The 22,341-nt window shown below is 49.6% G+C and overlaps 2 protein-coding genes across 9 annotated transcripts in view; both read left to right on the top strand.

Moving 5' to 3' along the window:
* Positions 1 to 5,769, top strand: part of LOC129823587 (collagen alpha-2(VI) chain-like) — a 47,110-nt gene extending 41,341 nt beyond the window's left edge. For all 3 annotated transcript variants that reach the window (XM_055882437.1, XM_055882436.1, XM_055882438.1), the window contains one exon: positions 4,522 to 5,769. In XM_055882437.1, coding sequence (XP_055738412.1) covers positions 4,522 to 4,788 — 267 coding nt within the window. In that variant the 3' untranslated portion in view covers positions 4,789 to 5,769. The remainder of the gene's footprint in view (positions 1 to 4,521) is intronic.
* Positions 5,770 to 10,077: 4,308 nt separating this feature from the next.
* Positions 10,078 to 14,460, top strand: si:ch211-227n13.3 (uncharacterized). Of its 6 annotated transcripts, none has more exons than XM_055882435.1 (7): positions 10,164 to 10,227; positions 10,633 to 10,690; positions 12,242 to 12,767; positions 12,896 to 12,971; positions 13,063 to 13,155; positions 13,244 to 13,397; positions 13,943 to 14,460. In XM_055882435.1, the coding sequence occupies exons 3-7, from the start codon at positions 12,260 to 12,262 to the stop codon at positions 14,153 to 14,155; spliced, it is 1,044 nt and encodes a 347-aa protein (XP_055738410.1). In that variant the 5' UTR covers positions 10,164 to 10,227; positions 10,633 to 10,690; positions 12,242 to 12,259; the 3' UTR covers positions 14,156 to 14,460. The 6 variants fall into 6 exon arrangements, with proteins under 6 accessions (XP_055738406.1, XP_055738404.1, XP_055738410.1 ...); XM_055882433.1 differs by having other exon boundaries at positions 10,197 to 10,381; positions 12,254 to 12,767; XM_055882432.1 differs by having other exon boundaries at positions 10,197 to 10,381.
* Positions 14,461 to 22,341: the final 7,881 nt, after the last annotated feature.

Below are 22,341 nucleotides of genomic sequence, written 5' to 3'. Positions count from 1 at the left end.
TACTGTTCAATACTCTAGCACCCTCTACTGTTCAATACTCCAGCACCCTCCACTGTTCAATACTCCAGCACCCTCCCCTGTTCAATACTCCAGCACCCTCCACTGTTCAATACTCTAGCACCCTCCACTGTTCAATACTCTAGCACCCTCCACTGTTCAATACTCCAGCACCCTCCACTGTTCAATACTCCAGCACCCTCCCCTGTTTTCAATATTCCAGCACCCTCCACTGTTCAATACTCTAGCACCCTCCACTGTTCAATACTCCAGCACCCTCCACTGTTCAATACTCCAGCACCCTCCACTGTTCAATACTCCAGCACCCTCCACTGTTCAATACTCCAGCACCCTCTACTGTTCAATACTCCAGCACCCTCCACTGTTCAATACTCCAGCACCCTCTACTGTTCAATACTCCAGCACCCTCCACTGTTCAATACTCTAGCACCCTCTACTGTTCAATACTCCAGCACCCTCCACTGTTCAATACTCCAGCACCCTCCACTGTATTTAATACTCCAGCACCCTCCACTGTTCAATACTCCAGCACCCTCCACTGTTCAATACTCCAGCACCCTCCCCTGTTCAATACTCCAGCACCCTCCACTGTATTTAATACTCCAGCACCCTCCACTGTTCAATACTCCAGCACCCTCTACTGTTCAATACTCTAGCACCCTCTACTGTTCAAAACTCCAGCACCCTCTACTGTTCAATACTCTAGCACCCTCTACTGTTCAATACTCTAGCACCCTCTACTGTTCAATACTCCAGCACCCTCCACTGTTCAATACTCCAGCACCCTCTACTGTTCAATACTCTAGCACCCTCCACTGTTCAATACTCCAGCACCCTCTACTGTTCAATACTCCAGCACCCTCTACTGATCAATACTCTAGCACCCTCTACTGTTCAATACTCCAGCACCCTCCACTGTTCAATACTCCAGCACCCTCCACTGTTCAATACTCCAGCACCCTCCACTGTTCAATACTCCAGCACCCTCCACTGTTCAATACTCCAGCACCCTCCACTGTTCAATACTCCAGCACCCTCCACTGTTCAATACTCCAGCACCCTCCACTGTTCAATACTCCAGCACCCTCCACTGTTCAATACTCCAGCACCCTCCACTGTTCAATACTCCAGCACCCTCCACTGTTCAATACTCCAGCACCCTCCACTGTTCAATACTCCAGCACCCTCTACTGTTCAATACTCCAGCACCCTCCACTGTTCAATACTCCAGCACCCTCCACTGTTCAATACTCCAGCACCCTCCCCTGTTTTCAATACTCCAGCACCCTCCACTGTTCAATACTCTAGCACCCTCTACTGTTCAATACTCCAGCACCCTCCACTGTTCAATACTCTAGCACCCTCTACTGTTCAATACTCCAGCACCCTCCACTGTTCAATACTCCAGCACCCTCCACTGTTCAATACTCCAGCACCCTCCCCTGTTTTCAATACTCCAGCACCCTCCACTGTTCAATACTCTAGCACCCTCTACTGTTCAATACTCCAGCACCCTCCACTGTATTTAATACTCCAGCACCCTCCACTGTTCAATACTCCAGCACCCTCTACTGTTCAATACTCCAGCACCCTCCACTGTTCAATACTCCAGCACCCTCTACTGTTCAATACTCCAGCACCCTCCACTGTATTTAATACTCCAGCACCCTCCACTCTTCAATACTCCAGCACCCTCTACTGTTCAATACTCCAGCACCCTCCACTGTTCAATACTCCAGCACCCTCCCCTGTTCAATACTCTAGCACCCTCCACTGTATTTAATACTCCAGCACCCTCTACTGTTCAATACTCCAGCACCCTCCACTGTTCAATACTCCAGCAACCCTCTACTGTTCAATACTCCAGCACCCTCCACTGTATTTAATACTCCAGCACCCTCCACTGTTCAATACTCCAGCACCCTCCACTGTTCAATACTCCAGCACCCTCCACTGTTCAATACTCTAGCACCCTCTACTGTTCAATACTCTAGCACCCTCCACTGTTCAATACTCCAGCACCCTCTACTGTTCAATACTCTAGCACCCTCCACTGTTCAATACTCTAGCACCCTCCACTGTTCAATACTCCAGCACCCTCTACTGTTCAATACTCCAGCACCCTCCACTGTATTTAATACTCCAGCACCCTCCACTGTTCAATACTCCAGCACCCTCCACTGTTCAATACTCCAGCACCCTCCACTGTTCAATACTCTAGCACCCTCCACTGTTCAATACTCCAGCACCCTCCACTGTTCAATACTCTAGCACCCTCCACTGTTCAATACTCCAGCACCCTCTACTGTTCAATACTCCAGCACCCTCCACTGTTCAATACTCCAGCACCCTCCACTGTTCAATACTCCAGCACCCTCTACTGTTCAATACTCCAGCACCCTCCACTGTTCAATACTCCAGCACCCTCCACTGTTCAATACTCCAGCACCCTCCACTGTTCAATACTCCAGCACCCTCCACTGTTCAATACTCTAGCACCCTCCACTGTTCAATACTCCAGCACCCTCCCCTGTTCAATACTCCAGCACCCTCTACTGTTCAATACTCCAGCACCCTCCACTGTTCAATACTCCAGCACCCTCCACTGTTCAATACTCCAGCACCCTCTACTGTTCAATACTCCAGCACCCTCCACTGTTCAATACTCCAGCACCCTCCACTGTTCAATACTCCAGCACCCTCCACTGTTCAATACTCCAGCACCCTCCACTGTTCAATACTCTAGCACCCTCCACTGTTCAATACTCCAGCACCCTCCCCTGTTCAATACTCCAGCACCCTCCACTGTTCAATACTCCAGCACCCTCCACTGTATTTAATACTCCAGCACCCTCCCCTGTTTTCAATACTCCTGCACCCTCCACTGTTTTCAATACTCCTAATGCTGTATAACTGTACTGTCTCTCTGTGTGGTCTACAGGGCAGTCTCCTGGCAGTCCTAACGCTGTATAACTGTACTGTCTCTCTGTGTGGTCTACAGGGCAGTCTCCTGGCAGTCCTAACGCTGTATAACTGTACTGTCTCTCTGTGTGGTCTACAGGGCAGTCTCCTGGCAGTCCTAACGCTGTATAACTGTACTGTCTCTCTGTGTGGTCTACAGGGCAGTCTCCTGGCAGTCCTAACGCTGTATAACTGTACTGTCTCTCTGTGTGGTCTACAGGGCAGTCTCCTGGCAGTCCTAACGCTGTATAACTGTACTGTCTCTCTGTGTGGTCTACAGGGCAGTCTCCTGGCAGTCCTAACGCTGTATAACTGTACTGTCTCTCTGTGTGGTCTACAGGGCAGTCTCCTGGCAGTCCTAACGCTGTATAACTGTACTGTCTCTCTGTGTGGTCTACAGGGCAGTCTCCTGGCAGTCCTAACGCTGTATAACTGTACTGTCTCTCTGTGTGGTCTACAGGGCAGTCTCCTGGCAGTCCTAACGCTGTATAACTGTACTGTCTCTCTGTGTGGTCTACAGGGCAGTCTCCTGGCAGTCCTAACGCTGTATAACTGTACTGTCTCTCTGTGTGGTCTACAGGGCAGTCTCCTGGCAGTCCTAACGCTGTATAACTGTACTGTCTCTCTGTGTGGTCTACAGGGCAGTCTCCTGGCAGTCCTAACGCTGTATAACTGTACTGTCTCTCTGTGTGGTCTACAGGGCAGTCTCCTGGCAGTCCTAACGCTGTATAACTGGACTGTCTCTCTGTGTGGTCTACAGGGCAGTCTCCTGGCAGTCCTAACGCTGTATAACTGTACTGTCTCTCTGTGTGGTCTACAGGGCAGTCTCCTGGCAGTCCTAACGCTGTATAACTGTACTGTCTCTCTGTGTGGTCTACAGGGCAGTCTCCTGGCAGTCCTAACGCTGTATAAATGTACTGTCTCTCTGTGTGGTCTACAGGGCAGTCTCCTGGCAGTCCTAACGCTGTATAACTGTACTGTCTCTCTGTGTGGTCTACAGGGCAGTCTCCTGGCAGTCCTAACGCTGTATAACTGTACTGTCTCTCTGTGTGGTCTACAGGGCAGTCTCCTGGCAGTCCTAACGCTGTATAACTGTACTGTCTCTCTGTGTGGTCTACAGGGCAGTCTCCTGGCAGTCCTAACGCTGTATAACTGTACTGTCTCTCTGTGTGGTCTACAGGGCAGTCTCCTGGCAGTCCTAACGCTGTATAACTGTACTGTCTCTCTGTGTGGTCTACAGGGCAGTCTCCTGGCAGTCCTAACGCTGTATAACTGTACTGTCTCTCTGTGTGGTCTACAGGGCAGTCTCCTGGCACGTCGTAACGCTGTATAACTGTACTGTCTCTCTGTGTGGTCTACAGGGCAGTCTCCTGGCAGTCCTAACGCTGTATAACTGTACTGTCTCTCTGTGTGGTCTACAGGGCAGTCTCCTGGCACGTCGTAACGCTGTATAACTGTACTGTCTCTCTGTGTGGTCTACAGGGCAGTCTCCTGGCAGTCCTAATGCTGTATAACTGTACTGTCTCTCTGTGTGGTCTACAGGGCAGTCGCCTGGCACGTCGTAACGCTGAACTGTCCTTCGTCTTTATCACCGATGGCATCACCGCGGGCGACAGCCTGGAGGAGGGTGTCTCAGCCATGCGGCGGGCCGAGGGTATTCCCACGGTGATCGCCATGGGGACCGACACGGACCAGGAAGTGCTGAGGAAGGTTGCCCTGGGAGACACGTCGGCCATCTTCAGAGGAGAGGACTACGCCACGCTGGGGAAACCCACCTTCTTCGAACGCTTCATCCGCTGGGTCTGCTAATGAGCTAACCAGCTCGTTAGAGCTAACGAGCTGTGTTCTAACGAGCTGTTAAAGCTGCAGTCCGTAAGAATCTTTTCAGTTATGAAAAATAAACAAAAAGGTGTTCTCTGGGTTTTGAATTAAAGTCATATGGTGCTCTTTGGTTTTCCAGGTTTTAGCAAAATGGCAGAACTTGGAAGCTAAACTTTTAGCTCGTCCGAAAGACACAAGAGACTCCAGATTGCTGAATCTTTTAAATTAGTTAAATGACAGATTCCACCATTAACTAGATAAGCGCAAACAACCAAAGCCTCTCTTATCAGAGAGTTACTGATATTGAATGTGTAAGATGTTGCAGCTGTAGGTCCATTGTTGTTGTTGATTTTTGTATTGTGTTTTTCTAGAAGAGATCCCTCTCTGTGAGGTCTGTATCAGTACGTCTGTATTTTACACTAAATGTGATATTCTAGTGGAAGGCGTTACACACAGTGTCAATGTCTGGCAAAACAGTCTTAACTTTTCAGACAGTCTTAACTTTTCAGTCTTAACTTTTCAAACAGTCTTAACTTTTCAGACAGTCTTAACTTTTCAAACAGTCTTAACTTTTCAAACAGTCTTAACTTTTCAGACAGTCTTAACTTTTCAAACAGTCTTAACTTTTCAAACAGTCTTAACTTTTCAAACAGTCTTAAATTTTCAAACAGTCTTAACTTTTCAGACAGTCTTAACTTTTCAAACAGTCTTAAGTTTAAAAGACTTTGACTTACAAAGTCGTATGTTTTCAGTGAAAGTGTCTCTTATCTGTTATTATTCTAGATCAGACAGTCATTTAGACATCACACACACAGATCGGTAGTTACATATACCCAACACACACACACACAGAGAAACACAAACACACACGCTTACACACACTAAACACACACACACACAAATCACACTGAAAATGCATTTGTTGTAAACTGAAAATTATGTAATAAAGCCAGCTGTGGTGTAACCAGACCTTTCTCTGTGTGTGTGTGTGTGTGTGTGTGTGTGTGTGTGTGTGTGTGTGTGTGTGTGTGTGTGTGTGTGTGTGTGTGTGTGTGTGTGTGTGTGTGTGTGTGTGTGTGTGTGTGTGTGTGTGTGTGTTTGTGTGTGTGTGTGCGCACGCTTGCATCTGCACCTGGTTTTAATTTGTTAGCTGTGAACCATATTAACCCTAACCCTAACCATATGTATCCTGTCTGGAGGTTTACCAGAGCTGGGTTACTGTTGTCATTTAAATACTAATTCTCTATTGGTATTGGAAGACCTTCAACACAACACACCACAACACATCACACACACCACAAGACACCAGAACAACACACCACAAGACACCACAACACACCACAAGACAACACGACCAAGACACCACAACACACCACAAGACACCACAACACACCACAACACACCACAACACATCACACAAGACACCAGAACAACACACCACAAGACACCACAACACACCACAAGACAACACGACCAAGACACCACAACACACCACAACACAAGACAACACGACCAAGACACCACAACACACCACAAGACACCACAAGACGACCAAGACACCACAACACACCACAAGACACCACAAGACACCACAACACACCACAAGACACCACAAGACGACCAAGACACCACAACACACCACAAGACACCACAAGACACCACAAGACACCACAAGACACCACAAGACGACCAAGACACCACAACACACCACAAGACACAACAAGACGACCAAGACACCACAACACAACACAAGACACCACAAGACGACCAAGACACCACAACACACCACAAGACACAACAACACGACCAAGACACCACAACACAAGACAAGACAAATGACACAAGAAAAATGTATTTGTTCAAAACTGTTCAACTATTGTCTTTCTCTCTGAGTCAACTACAGTTTTGAACAAATACATTCTTCCAAAATGAAGGAGAAGCAAGACAGAAATAGAGAGAGAGATTGTCCTTTTTTTTCACATAAATCATCACTAATCCACTCCGAGTTACTCTCAACCAACTCAACAGTCCCCAACCTCTTCTCCACCCAAACCTGACACCACATATGGATCAGACAAAAATGCAAGAATCCATCCTTTCCACAAATCTCACTCCCACTGGACCCGAATCATCCTTTTCATCCTCGGGACAAGACCCGAACTCAGCGGTCCTCACCACAGGTACTACATCCATACTCTAGTCAGGTTCCATCTCTGAACTCAGCGGTCCTCACCACAGGTAATACATCCATACTCTAGTCAGGTTCCATCTCTGAACTCAGCGGTCCTCACCACACTGCTTCCATCTACACTCAGCTCCTTCTCAGCCAAACCGTCCCTTAGCCTGGACAATTGTGCGCCGCCTCATGGGTCTCCCGGTCGCGGCCGGCTGCAACACAGCCTGGGATCAAAACCGGGTCTGTAGTGATACCTCTAGCAGTGCGATGCAGTGCCAGCGCCACTCAGGAGTCCCTCATAATATATTCTACTGGGCCACTCAGGAGGCCCTCATAATATATTCTACTGGGCCACTCAGAAGGCCCTCATAATATATTCTACTGGGCCACTCAGGAGGCCCTCATAATATGTACTACTGGGCTACTCAGGAGGCCCTCATAATATATTCTACTGGGCCACTCAGAAGGCCCTCATAATATGTTCTACTGGGCCACTCAGGAGGCCCTCATATGTTCTACTGCGCCACTCAGGAGGCCCTCATATGTTCTACCTGGGCCCCTCAGGAGGCCCTCATAATATATTCTACTGGGCCACTCAGGAGGCCCTCATATGTTCTACCCGGGCCACTCAGGAGGCCCTCATAATATATTCTACTGGGCCACTCAGGAGGCCCTCATAATATATTCTACTGGGCCACTCAGGAGGCCCTAATAATATGTACTACTGGGCCACTCGGAAGGCCCTCATAATATATTCTACTGGGCCACTCAGGAGGCCCTCATAATATATTCTACTGGGCCACTCAGGAGGCCCTCATAATATATTCTACTGGGCCACTCAGGAGGCCCTCATAATATGTACTACTGGGCCACTCGGAAGGCCCTCATAATATATTCTACTGGACCACTCAGAAGGCCCTCATATGTTCTACTGGACCACTCAGGAGGCCCTCATATGTTCTACTGGGTCACTCAGGAGGCCCTCATAATATATTCTACTGGACCACTCAGGAGGCCCTGATATGGTGTACTGGGCAACTCAGAGGCCCTCATATGTTCTACTTGGCCACTCAGGAGGCCCTCATATGTTCTACTGGGCCACTCAGGAGTCCCTCATATGTTCTACTGGGCCACTCAGGAGGCCTTCATAATATATTCTACTGGGCCACTCAGGAGGCCCTCATAATATATTCTACTGGGCCATTCAGGAGGCCCTCATATGTTCTACCTGGGCCACTCAGGAGGCCCTCATGTGTTCTACTGGGCCACTCGGAAGGCCCTCATATGTTCTACTGGGCCACTCATGAGGCCCTCATAATATGTTATATTTTCTTCCTTGTCTGTTGTGACCCCGGGTCCACCAGCAACCACCACCCCAGTGATCATTCCCACTCAATTACCTGGATATCATCCACTGTTAAGGTCCACTTCTATCCACGAATTAGCACCATTTTCCTTCTCATTGCGATACAAGTCATAAGACGTTACTTGCATGCACTTCCGTCTTGGTCCTCTCATCCTCTACCTCATTGGTTATATCTGACATGTAGTCCCAGCCCTGGCTACAGGAACACCACACTCACTGCACAGTACTGTCACAGATAGAACAACTAGAGGTATACATGTGAAGTATCTGCTTGGCGTTTCCCGAGAGGAAGCCCAATAACGCAAATTTCCTAATTTATTAAAAAAGTGTATCTCAATACAGTTATCCGAAAACTAGAATCTGTTATGAACAGAGTGGACTAAGTTTTGTAGACTTTACACTTTGCAAAAGTTGTAATTAAATATCGTTGTTTAGAAGGAGTGCAACAAGCTAATTTAGTGATTGGACAAGCACACTTCACATAGTAGGCGTTTCCTAACGAAAATATGCAGATCTATGCTAGAACGCGCCAATAGGATCTGGTGCTTGTTCAGTCCTCTATGACGAGAGGCTGTGGTCGATCTTTGGCGCGAGAGAAGGGCATTCCTGAGCCGGATGAGCTGGCTCCATTCACGTTAGAAGAGCCGGCTCATTTGACTCCCAAACGGTTCTTCGTTTAAAATGCTTCATTTTTTATTTTATTTATTTAACCTTTATTTAAAAACCGACATAGAATGAACAAATTTGCAAATCTCCAATGTAAAGCCCAAAAGGTAAGCGTCCATTATGTCAGATTGTGAAATGCACATTCAATTGGGTTTTTGCCTGTCCAAATTATTACATGGCCTGCATTTATTTTTTATCAAAACAAATCAAATTGTATTTGTCACATCACACATGGTTAGCAGATGTTAATGCGAGTGTAGCAAAATGCTTGTGCTTCTAGTTCCAACAGTGCAGTGAAATCTAACAAATAATCTAACAATTCCCAAAAACTACCTAATACACACAAATCTAAAAGGGGTGAATGAGAATATGTACATATATGGATGAGCGATGGCCAAAAGACATAGGCAAGGTGCAATAGATGGTATAAAATACAATTATATACATGTGATATGAGTAATGTAAGATATGTAAACATTATTAAAGTAGCAATATTTAGAGTGCATTGTATAAAGTGACTAGTGATCCATTTATTAAAGTGTCCAGTGATTGGGTCTCAATGTGGGCAGCAGCCTCTCTGATTTAGTGATTGCTGTTTAACAGTCTGATGGCCTTGAGATAGAAGCTGTTTTCCAGTCCCTCGGTCCCTGCTTTGATGCATCTGTACTGACCTCGCCTTCTGGATGGTAGCAGTGTGAACAGGCAGTGGCGGTTGTCCTTGATGATCTTTTTGGCCTTCCTGTGACATTGGGTGCTGTAGGTGTCATGGAGGGCAGATAGTTTGCCCCCGGTGATGCGTTGTGCAGACCGCACCACCCTCTGGAGAGCTTTCCGGTTGTGGGCGGAGCATTTGCCGACAGGATGCGCTCGATTGTGCATCTGTTTTTATGCACTGAAAAAAATCAGAGTGGACTAGATTGACACGCTCTCGACACAATGTATTGTTTCTGCAGTGAGGATTCGCCCACTTTAGGATTCGCCCACTCTATGTTGTAATTTATCTGCAGAAAAACGTTGGGTTTTTTTAAGCTAAAAAAGCAGTAGAATGCAAATCAGGGAGTCGAATGAACGGCTCTTTTACCCAATGCTATTCGGTTCTCAACGTTCATCAAAAAGTTCCGTAAAAAAAAAAAAAGAGCCGTTCGTTGGAGAACACGTCACCATTGCGCATGCGCTGAGTTTCGAATTGCGCTTTGCGCGAGAGAGGTTCTGTCTGCGGGTGAGTTGTTGTGGCCTCGATCCTAACCGAAATCTGCTTTCACTCGCCGTCCGTTGCTTTCATACATCTAGTTACGGTAGTTAGCAAGCTCAAAGCAGGAGACAACGGACATGATTCTTTCTAAACGGATAGACTATGAACATTTTGAGACTCAGTAAGTAACGTTAGCCAGCTAATACAGTACTATTTTGACGCTGATGGCTAACATAAACACAACAAAAAGTTAGCTAACTATGTTAGCTTAGTCAACTAGCTAGCTGGGCATTTGTTGTAGCTAGCTGGTCAGATTTGAGTGCAGTCATTTACCTTAGCTAGCTAGCAGCATGTTAGCTACAACAACAGACGGAAGTAACGTTAGTGGCAATAGTTAGCTAGGCAGCAAACAGTTGGTCCTTTTATTCACAGGTCTCAATATTCGACAGACCAAGGAAGTGAAGGAGGAGAGACCGGTGGCTACATCAGGGTAGGCAGCTAGAAGCGCAACATTAAAGTACTACTCATGTCTCCTTTTCGCCTCCAGTTAACACCTTGTTTAGTTAACAAAAGGCACATCTGAACTCTTCATTGATCCTCAACACCTTGAAAGCCTTACTCCTTGAAATGTGCACATTTCAAAACCCTTTTACTAAACATATTGTTTTACCCTTTAGTGTGTGTACTTTACAGTATTTATACTTGGGATATCGCTTTTCAACAGGAAAAGTTCATACACATACCAAAATCCCACAAGTTTATGGCTGTTTTTTTGTATATTTTAAAGGGATAGGGGTAAGACAAAAAACATGATACATTTAAAATCCACCTAAAGTGGGTTTGATATGATTTGAAAGAACTAGTCAAGATTCCTGCATTTTCAGACCCTGTAACCAAAATACAGGAATTGGGTTTGTGTGAATGCTTCTGCTTTTTTTGCAGGTAGATGTTTGACACCTCCATTGTTTAAAACACCTCCCTAATTTGAAGTGCAAACTACCCCCAGGGTTTAAACCAACTGTCCAGTGAAAATCTAACCTTAAGTTACTATTCTGTTAACTCACACTCAAATAATGTTGTTGACTCAACCTATACTCGTATTTGTGGCCAAGGCATACATTTGAGAGAAAAAAACACTTAAAAACCCAACCTAAAACGTGTATCTCAAACAGACAGTTTTAGAAATGCTTGCTATTTCCTCGTAGAGGAGGATTTCCTTCCTGATGAGCTGGCCAATCAGCGGTCTACCTGCATGAGTATATTTAACGACCGGTATACGCCCTTTTTGTTGTTGGGGTACGTATGCCCACACCATTCCAACACAGAGAAGCTGCTTTTTAACATACTAAATTAAAATGTTTGGTATTGTAATTAATTATAGGTCATATTTAAAAGAAAACTGGAAACACTGGACAGTTACTTTAACAACACCCCCCCCCCCCACCCCTCCCTGCTAGTTACCCACTGATATGTATAAAAGGGGTCTACCTGCAAGAAAGTGGTAAATAAGAGGCTTTTTGAAAGAGGCTCATATAAACATGGCCTTATATTTTATACAGGTAATATACCACATCTTTTGTCTGAAATGGCAACTTGCTATTTAGCTACTTCTCCTTCAGACCTTGTTGTTCTGGTCCAGAACAACAAGGTCTTATGATCTCCCTGTGTTGTAGCTGAATCTGCAGGGTTTGTGTGTGTAATGATCTCCCTGTGTTGTAGCTGAATCTGCAGGGTTTGTGTGTGTAATGATCTCCCTGTGTTGTAGCTGAATCTGCAGGGTTTGTGTGTGTAATGATTTCCCTGTGTTGTAGCTGAATCTGCAGGGTTTGTGTGTGTAATGATCTCCCTGTGTTGTAGCTGAATCTGCAGGGTTTGTGTGTGTAATGATCTCCCTGTGTTGTAGCTGAATCTGCAGGGTTTGTGTGTGTAATGATCTCCCTGTGTTGTAGCTGAATCTGCAGGGTTTGTGTGTGTAATGATCTCCCTGTGTTGTAGCTGAATCTGCAGGGTTTGTGTGTGTAATGATCTCCCTGTAATGCAGGTGAATCTGCAGTATTGCATGAGGTGGGGAAGCTCCATGCGTCCATCCAGACTGAGTCGCTCAGCCTCCAACAAGGCCTCGGAAGCCTGGGGCTCCAGTGATCCTGCTGCCCAGCCGGGGATGAGGAGGAGGAGGAGTAGGCGGCGAGGGCAGGGTGAAGGGGCAGGGCCGGGCTGGAAATCTGCTGACTCAAGCATCGTGATCTCAGACGAGGCCACGGATCATGACCTGGTTAACCATCACCATGGAAACCACAGTGTCTCAGAATGTGGGTCATCACCGCTAGAGCTGTCAGTCAGCCAGGGAAAGGCTGTGATTGGTGGAATGGTGACGGGGCAGACGGAAAGAGGCGTAGAGTCAGACGCTGAATCCTGCTGCTCATTGGACAGCATTGTCTCTGGCCCCTCCTTCGTGGTTCAGGCCACTCCACTGAGTCTTCCCCCTGGTCTGTGTTCGACCTGTCAGAGACTTCACAGAGAAGCCAAGAGGAGAAGACACCCTCCGCTGGACAAACTAACAGACAATGGTGAACACACACAAACACACCCACCCCGTCAGAGAAGTCCTGCACCGAGTGTTGCCTAGCAAAACAAACCTACTGAGCAGGTGCAGATGTCTGATTTTAATAGCCCTTCTCTCTGATTGGTCTATCAGATCCCACTTCCTTGTCATGTGACCAATGGGTTCTCATGAAGAAGTGGACACCCAGAAGACCACAGAACGTTAAAGGGTAAGAGAGAGGTGTGTGTGTGGTGTGTGTCTGTGGTGTGGTGTGTGTGTGTGTGTGTGTGTGTAACCCACAGTATTGCTGTTGTTGTCAGGAGGCTGTGGATCCATCTGGGCCGGATTAGACACAGAGAGCAGACCAGGGGAGAACAGCCAGCCTGCTCCAGACCACACATTTTCCTACAGAGGTAACACACACTCACAACCTGAGGTAACACAGTTCAATAAAGGTTCAATTTAACACACACACTGAAGTAACCAACACCTTGTGTGTAGGAACCTGAGGAGATATGAGAGCCAGGCTGTGAGCAGAGGGAGGAAGAGGAAGAAGAGGTCCAGAGGAAGTCGTCAGAGGGCGGGAACATGCAACAGTCTCAACCGCAGTGGTCTCCATAGCAGCGCTCTCCATAGCGATCCCGATGGAAAGGCGGTAGGTAGCCAAGATTTGCGTTATTTCACAAAGTTCTATCTAGCGCTGCTGTTAACAAATCAAATGTATGGGCCTTTAATAAACCTGGCCTCTAATAAACCTGGCCTTTGATAACCCTGGCCTTTGATAACACTGGCCTTTGATAACCCTGGCCTTTGATAAACCTGGCCTTTGATAACCCTGGCCTTTGATAACCCTGGCCTTTGATAACCCTGGCCTTTGATAACGCTGGCCTTTGATAACGCTGGCCTTTGATAACGCTGGCCTTTGATAACCCTGGCCTTTGATAACGCTGGCCTTTGATAAACCTGGCCTTTGATAACCCTGGCCTTTAATAAACCTGGCCTTTGATAACCCTGGCCTTTGATAACCCTGGCCTTTGATAACCCTGGCCTTTGATAACGCTGGCCTTTGTCTAAATTAAATTCTAATCCATGTGACATTGTTACATACAGGGATATACAATGACATTTCAAATGATTAAGTTAATAAAATCACATCCCTAGCGGTTAGCGTTAAATCTCCATTGTGTATGGTGTGACCAGCAGGAGAGCAGTGATGACAGTGGTCTGGAGCGTACACGCAGGGTCCTCACCTTCCAGGTGTTCCCCTCCTCCGTTACCATGGAAACCCTAACCCAGCAGGAGGCCACGCCCCCACAGGAAGAGGAGCCCAGGAAGAAGAGCGGCGGCTTCAGATCCCAGCTGGCTCAGCTCCACGCCAACCGCAGCCGCGTCGTCAGGGAAACACACACATGACTGATGACATCACTGTCAGATTCCAAATATGTTCTTTATTGCCATCTTCGGTTGTTTGTCAATTCTCTACCTGCCTCTGCTCAGTTTGTTCTCCTTCAAGCATGGCGGGAGGGAGTTACCATCAAATCTCTTCCATTAGAGGGGACGTGCATGGAGTTACTATCACACAGTGTCTCTTACACTAGTTGAATCTAGTTTTGAATGTAAATAATAATCAGCCTCATTGTCATGTTTCTGTTGAAGTTATCTGTATCAGATCTTCCCTGTTTGTTTCACACTGAACAATACAATGTTATTTTACTGGATCTCTTCTGTTCAGAGATGAAGTCTCTACTACCAGACACAGCTGGAACAGTGATCTACTGATCTGGCCCGTATTCATAAACCTCAGAATAGGACTGCTGATCTAGGACCAGATCAGAATGAAGGGGGGGGGGGGGGGGGTCCTGATTCTATTCAGAATGACGGGACGGGACGGGACGGGGTCCTGATTCTATTCAGAATGAAGGGACGGGGGGGGTCCTGATTCTATTCAGAATGAAGGGACGGGGGGGGTCCTGATTCTATTCAGAATGAAGGGACGGGGGGGGTCCTGATTCTATTCAGAATGAAGGGACGGGGGGGGTCCTGATTCTATTCAGAATGAAGGGACGGGGGGGGTCCTGATTCTATTCAGAATGAAGGGACGGGGGGGGTCCTGATTCTATTCAGAATGAAGGGACGGGGGGGGGTCCTGATTCTATTCAGAATGAAGGGACGGGGGGGGGGGTCCTGATTCTATTCAGAATGAAGGGACGGGGGGGGGGTCCTGATTCTATTCAGAATGAAGGGACGGGGGGGGGTCCTGATTCTATTCAGAATGAAGGGACGGGGGGGGGGTCCTGATTCTATTCAGAATGAAGGGACGGGGGGGGGTCCTGATTCTATTCAGAATGAAGGGACGGGGGGGGTCCTGATTCTATTCAGAATGAAGGGACGGGGGGGGTCCTGATTCTATTCAGAATGAAGGGACGGGGGGGGTCCTGATTCTATTCAGAATGAAGGGACGGGGGGGGGTCCTGATTCTATTCAGAATGAAGGGACGGGGGGGGTCCTGATTCTATTCAGAATGAAGGGACGGGGGGGGTCCTGATTCTATTCAGAATGAAGGGACGGGGGGGGTCCTGATTCTATTCAGAATGAAGGGACGGGGGGGGGTCCTGATTCTATTCAGAATGAAGGGACGGGGGGGGTCCTGATTCTATTCAGAATGAAGGGACGGGGGGGGTCCTGATTCTATTCAGAATGAAGGGACGGGGGGGGTCCTGATTCTATTCAGAATGAAGGGACGGGGGGGGGTCCTGATTCTATTCAGAATGAAGGGACGGGGGGGGTCCTGATTCTATTCAGAATGAAGGGACGGGGGGGGTCCTGATTCTATTCAGAATGAAGGGACGGGGGGGGGTCCTGATTCTATTCAGAATGAAGGGACGGGGGGGGTCCTGATTCTATTCAGAATGAAGGGACGGGGGGGGTCCTGATTCTATTCAGAATGAAGGGACGGGGGGGGGTCCTGATTCTATTCAGAATGAAGGGACGGGGGGGGTCCTGATTCTATTCAGAATGAAGGGACGGGGGGGGGGGTCCTGATTCTATTCAGAATGAAGGGACGGGGGGGGTCCTGATTCTATTCAGAATGAAGGGACGGGGGGGGTCCTGATTCTATTCAGAATGAAGGGACGGGGGGGTCCTGATTCTATTCAGAATGAAGGGACGGGGGGGGTCCTGATTCTATTCAGAATGAAGGGACGGGGGGGGTCCTGATTCTATTCAGAATGAAGGGACGGGGGGGGGTCCTGATTCTATTCAGAATGAAGGGACGGGGGGGGTCCTGATTCTATTCAGAATGAAGGGACGGGGGGGGTCCTGATTCTATTCAGAATGAAGGGACGGGGGGGGTCCTGATTCTATTCAGAATGAAGGGACGGGGGGGGGTCCTGATTCTATTCAGAATGAAGGGACGGGGGGGGTCCTGATTCTATTCAGAATGAAGGGACGGGGGGGGGTCCTGATTCTATTCAGAATGAAGGGACGGGGGGGGTCCTGATTCTATTCAGAATGAAGGGACGGGGGGGGTCCTGATTCTATTCAGAATGAAGGGACGGGGGGGGTCCTGATTCTATTCAGAATGAAGGGACGGGGGGGGGTCCTGATTCTATTCAGAATGAAGGGACGGGGGGGGGGTCCTGATTCTATTCAGAATGAAGGGACGGGGGGGGGGTCCTGATTCTATTCAGAATGAAGGGACGGGGGGGGGGTCCTGATTCTATTCAGAATGAAGGGACGGGGGGGGTCCTGATTCTATTCAGAATGAAGGGACGGGGGGGGGTCCTGATTCTATTCAGAATGAAGGGACGGGGGGGGTCCTGATTCTATTCAGAATGAAGGGACGGGGGGGGTCCTGATTCTATTCAGAATGAAGGGACGGGGGGGGGTCCTGATTCTATTCAGAATGAAGGGACGGGGGGGGGTCCTGATTCTATTCAGAATGAAGGGACGGGGGGGGGTCCTGATTCTATTCAGAATGAAGGGACGGGGGGGTCCTGATTCTATTCAGAATGAAGGGACGGGGGGGGGGTCCTGATTCTATTCAGAATGAAGGGACGGGGGGGGTCCTGATTCTATTCAGAATGAAGGGACGGGGGGGGGTCCTGATTCTATTCAGAATGAAGGGACGGGGGGGGTCCTGATTCTATTCAGAATGAAGGGACGGGGGGGGTCCTGATTCTATTCAGAATGAAGGGACGGGGGGGGGTCCTGATTCTATTCAGAATGAAGGGACGGGGGGGGTCCTGATTCTATTCAGAATGAAGGGACGGGGGGGGGGTCCTGATTCTATTCAGAATGAAGGGACGGGGGGGGGTCCTGATTCTATTCAGAATGAAGGGACGGGGGGGGTCCTGATTCTATTCAGAATGAAGGGACGGGGGGGGTCCTGATTCTATTCAGAATGAAGGGACGGGGGGGGGTCCTGATTCTATTCAGAATGAAGGGACGGGGGGGGTCCTGATTCTATTCAGAATGAAGGGACGGGGGGGGTCCTGATTCTATTCAGAATGAAGGGACGGGGGGGGGTCCTGATTCTATTCAGAATGAAGGGACGGGGGGGGGGTCCTGATTATATTCAGAATGAAGGGACGGGGGGGGGTCCTGATTCTATTCAGAATGAAGGGACGGGGGGGGGTCCTGATTCTATTCAGAATGAAGGGACGGGGGTGGGGTCCTGATTCTATTCAGAATGAAGGGACGGGGGGGGGTCCTGATTCTATTCAGAATGAAGGGACGGGGGGGGGTCCTGATTCTATTCAGAATGAAGGGACGGGGGGGGTCCTGATTCTATTCAGAATGAAGGGACGGGGGGGGGTCCTGATTCTATTCAGAATGAAGGGACGGGGGGGGGTCCTGATTCTATTCAGAATGAAGGGACGGGGGGGGGTCCTGATTCTATTCAGAATGAAGGGACGGGGGGGGGTCCTGATTCTATTCAGAATGAAGGGACGGGGGGGGGTCCTGATTCTATTCAGAATGAAGGGACGGGGGGGGTCCTGATTCTATTCAGAATGAAGGGACGGGGGGGGTCCTGATTCTATTCAGAATGAAGGGACGGGGGGGGTCCTGATTCTATTCAGAATGAAGGGACGGGGGGGGTCCTGATTCTATTCAGAATGAAGGGACGGGGGGGGTCCTGATTCTATTCAGAATGAAGGGACGGGGGGGGGTCCTGATTCTATTCAGAATGAAGGGACGGGGGGGGTCCTGATTCTATTCAGAATGAAGGGACGGGGGGGGGTCCTGATTCTATTCAGAATGAAGGGACGGGGGGGGTCCTGATTCTATTCAGAATGAAGGGACGGGGGGGGGTCCTGATTCTATTCAGAATGAAGGGACGGGGGGGGGTCCTGATTCTATTCAGAATGAAGGGACGGGGGGGGTCCTGATTCTATTCAGAATGAAGGGACGGGGGGGGTCCTGATTCTATTCAGAATGAAGGGACGGGGGGGGTCCTGATTCTATTCAGAATGAAGGGACGGGGGGGGGTCCTGATTCTATTCAGAATGAAGGGACGGGGGGGGTCCTGATTCTATTCAGAATGAAGGGACGGGGGGGGTCCTGATTCTATTCAGAATGAAGGGACGGGGGGGGGTCCTGATTCTATTCAGAATGAAGGGACGGGGGGGGTCCTGATTCTATTCAGAATGAAGGGACGGGGGGGGTCCTGATTCTATTCAGAATGAAGGGACGGGGGGGGTCCTGATTCTATTCAGAATGAAGGGACGGGGGGGGTCCTGATTCTATTCAGAATGAAGGGACGGGGGGGGGTCCTGATTCTATTCAGAATGAAGGGACGGGGGGGGTCCTGATTCTATTCAGAATGAAGGGACGGGGGGGGTCCTGATTCTATTCAGAATGAAGGGACGGGGGGGGGTCCTGATTCTATTCAGAATGAAGGGACGGGGGGGGTCCTGATTCTATTCAGAATGAAGGGACGGGGGGGGGTCCTGATTCTATTCAGAATGAAGGGACGGGGGGGGGTCCTGATTCTATTCAGAATGAAGGGACGGGGGGGGGTCCTGATTCTATTCAGAATGAAGGGACGGGGGGGGTCCTGATTCTATTCAGAATGAAGGGACGGGGGGGGTCCTGATTCTATTCAGAATGAAGGGACGGGGGGGGTCCTGATTCTATTCAGAATGAAGGGACGGGGGGGGTCCTGATTCTATTCAGAATGAAGGGACGGGGGGGGGTCCTGATTCTATTCAGAATGAAGGGACGGGGGGGGGTCCTGATTCTATTCAGAATGAAGGGACGGGGGGGGGTCCTGATTCTATTCAGAATGAAGGGACGGGGGGGGTCCTGATTCTATTCAGAATGAAGGGACGGGGGGGGGTCCTGATTCTATTCAGAATGAAGGGACGGGGGGGGGTCCTGATTCTATTCAGAATGAAGGGACGGGGGGGGTCCTGATTCTATTCAGAATGAAGGGACGGGGGGGGTCCTGATTCTATTCAGAATGAAGGGACGGGGGGGGTCCTGATTCTATTCAGAATGAAGGGACGGGGGGGGGTCCTGATTCTATTCAGAATGAAGGGACGGGGGGGGTCCTGATTCTATTCAGAATGAAGGGACGGGGGGGGTCCTGATTCTATTCAGAATGAAGGGACGGGGGGGGTCCTGATTCTATTCAGAATGAAGGGACGGGGGGGGGTCCTGATTCTATTCAGAATGAAGGGACGGGGGGGGTCCTGATTCTATTCAGAATGAAGGGACGGGGGGGGTCCTGATTCTATTCAGAATGAAGGGACGGGGGGGGGTCCTGATTCTATTCAGAATGAAGGGACGGGGGGGGTCCTGATTCTATTCAGAATGAAGGGACGGGGGGGGTCCTGATTCTATTCAGAATGAAGGGACGGGGGGGGGTCCTGATTCTATTCAGAATGAAGGGACGGGGGGGGTCCTGATTCTATTCAGAATGAAGGGACGGGGGGGGGTCCTGATTCTATTCAGAATGAAGGGACGGGGGGGGTCCTGATTCTATTCAGAATGAAGGGACGGGGGGGGTCCTGATTCTATTCAGAATGAAGGGACGGGGGGGGGTCCTGATTCTATTCAGAATGAAGGGACGGGGGGGGGTCCTGATTCTATTCAGAATGAAGGGACGGGGGGGGGTCCTGATTCTATTCAGAATGAAGGGACGGGGGGGGGTCCTGATTCTATTCAGAATGAAGGGACGGGGGGGGGTCCTGATTCTATTCAGAATGAAGGGACGGGGGGGGTCCTGATTCTATTCAGAATGAAGGGACGGGGGGGGGTCCTGATTCTATTCAGAATGAAGGGACGGGGGGGGGTCCTGATTCTATTCAGAATGAAGGGACGGGGGGGGGTCCTGATTCTATTCAGAATGAAGGGACGGGGGGGGTCCTGATTCTATTCAGAATGAAGGGACGGGGGGGGGTCCTGATTCTATTCAGAATGAAGGGACGGGGGGGGGTCCTGATTCTATTCAGAATGAAGGGACGGGGGGGGTCCTGATTCTATTCAGAATGAAGGGACGGGGGGGGGTCCTGATTCTATTCAGAATGAAGGGACGGGGGGGGGTCCTGATTCTATTCAGAATGAAGGGACGGGGGGGGGTCCTGATTCTATTCAGAATGAAGGGACGGGGGGGGTCCTGATTCTATTCAGAATGAAGGGACGGGGGGGGGTCCTGATTCTATTCAGAATGAAGGGACGGGGGGGGGTCCTGATTCTATTCAGAATGAAGGGACGGGGGGGGGTCCTGATTCTATTCAGAATGAAGGGACGGGGGGGGGTCCTGATTCTATTCAGAATGAAGGGACGGGGGGGGGTCCTGATTCTATTCAGAATGAAGGGACGGGGGGGGGTCCTGATTCTATTCAGAATGAAGGGACGGGGGGGGTCCTGATTCTATTCAGAATGAAGGGACGGGGGGGGGTCCTGATTCTATTCAGAATGAAGGGACGGGGGGGGGTCCTGATTCTATTCAGAATGAAGGGACGGGGGGGGGTCCTGATTCTATTCAGAATGAAGGGACGGGGGGGGGTCCTGATTCTATTCAGAATGAAGGGACGGGGGGGGGTCCTGATTCTATTCAGAATGAAGGGACGGGGGGGGGTCCTGATTCTATTCAGAATGAAGGGACGGGGGGGGGTCCTGATTCTATTCAGAATGAAGGGACGGGGGGGGGTCCTGATTCTATTCAGAATGAAGGGACGGGGGGGGGTCCTGATTCTATTCAGAATGAAGGGACGGGGGGGGGTCCTGATTCTATTCAGAATGAAGGGACGGGGGGGGGTCCTGATTCTATTCAGAATGAAGGGACGGGGGGGGGTCCTGATTCTATTCAGAATGAAGGGACGGGGGGGGGTCCTGATTCTATTCAGAATGAAGGGACGGGGGGGGTCCTGATTCTATTCAGAATGAAGGGACGGGGGGGGGTCCTGATTCTATTCAGAATGAAGGGACGGGGGGGGGTCCTGATTCTATTCAGAATGAAGGGACGGGGGGGGGTCCTGATTCTATTCAGAATGAAGGGACGGGGGGGGGTCCTGATTCTATTCAGAATGAAGGGACGGGGGGGGGTCCTGATTCTATTCAGAATGAAGGGACGGGGGGGGGTCCTGATTCTATTCAGAATGAAGGGACGGGGGGGGGTCCTGATTCTATTCAGAATGAAGGGACGGGGGGGGGTCCTGATTCTATTCAGAATGAAGGGACGGGGGGGGGTCCTGATTCTATTCAGAATGAAGGGACGGGGGGGGGTCCTGATTCTATTCAGAATGAAGGGACGGGGGGGGGTCCTGATTCTATTCAGAATGAAGGGACGGGGGGGGTCCTGATTCTATTCAGAATGAAGGGACGGGGGGGGGTCCTGATTCTATTCAGAATGAAGGGACGGGGGGGGGTCCTGATTCTATTCAGAATGAAGGGACGGGGGGGGGTCCTGATTCTATTCAGAATGAAGGGACGGGGGGGGGTCCTGATTCTATTCAGAATGAAGGGACGGGGGGGGGTCCTGATTCTATTCAGAATGAAGGGACGGGGGGGGTCCTGATTCTATTCAGAATGAAGGGACGGGGGGGGTCCTGATTCTATTCAGAATGAAGGGACGGGGGGGGGTCCTGATTCTATTCAGAATGAAGGGACGGGGGGGGGTCCTGATTCTATTCAGAATGAAGGGACGGGGGGGGGTCCTGATTCTATTCAGAATGAAGGGACGGGGGGGGTCCTGATTCTATTCAGAATGAAGGGACGGGGGGGGGTCCTGATTCTATTCAGAATGAAGGGACGGGGGGGGGTCCTGATTCTATTCAGAATGAAGGGACGGGGGGGGGTCCTGATTCTATTCAGAATGAAGGGACGGGGGGGGGTCCTGATTCTATTCAGAATGAAGGGACGGGGGGGGGTCCTGATTCTATTCAGAATGAAGGGACGGGGGGGGTCCTGATTCTATTCAGAATGAAGGGACGGGGGGGGTCCTGATTCTATTCAGAATGAAGGGACGGGGGGGGTCCTGATTCTATTCAGAATGAAGGGACGGGGGGGGTCCTGATTCTATTCAGAATGAAGGGACGGGGGGGGGTCCTGATTCTATTCAGAATGAAGGGACGGGGGGGGGTCCTGATTCT

Source organism: Salvelinus fontinalis, chromosome 26 (genome assembly GCF_029448725.1).
Source record: "Salvelinus fontinalis isolate EN_2023a chromosome 26, ASM2944872v1, whole genome shotgun sequence".
Lineage (NCBI taxonomy): Eukaryota > Metazoa > Chordata > Actinopteri > Salmoniformes > Salmonidae > Salvelinus > Salvelinus fontinalis.
The sequence above is the reverse complement of the archived record's forward strand: the minus strand, read 5'-3'. Positions and strand labels throughout refer to the sequence as shown.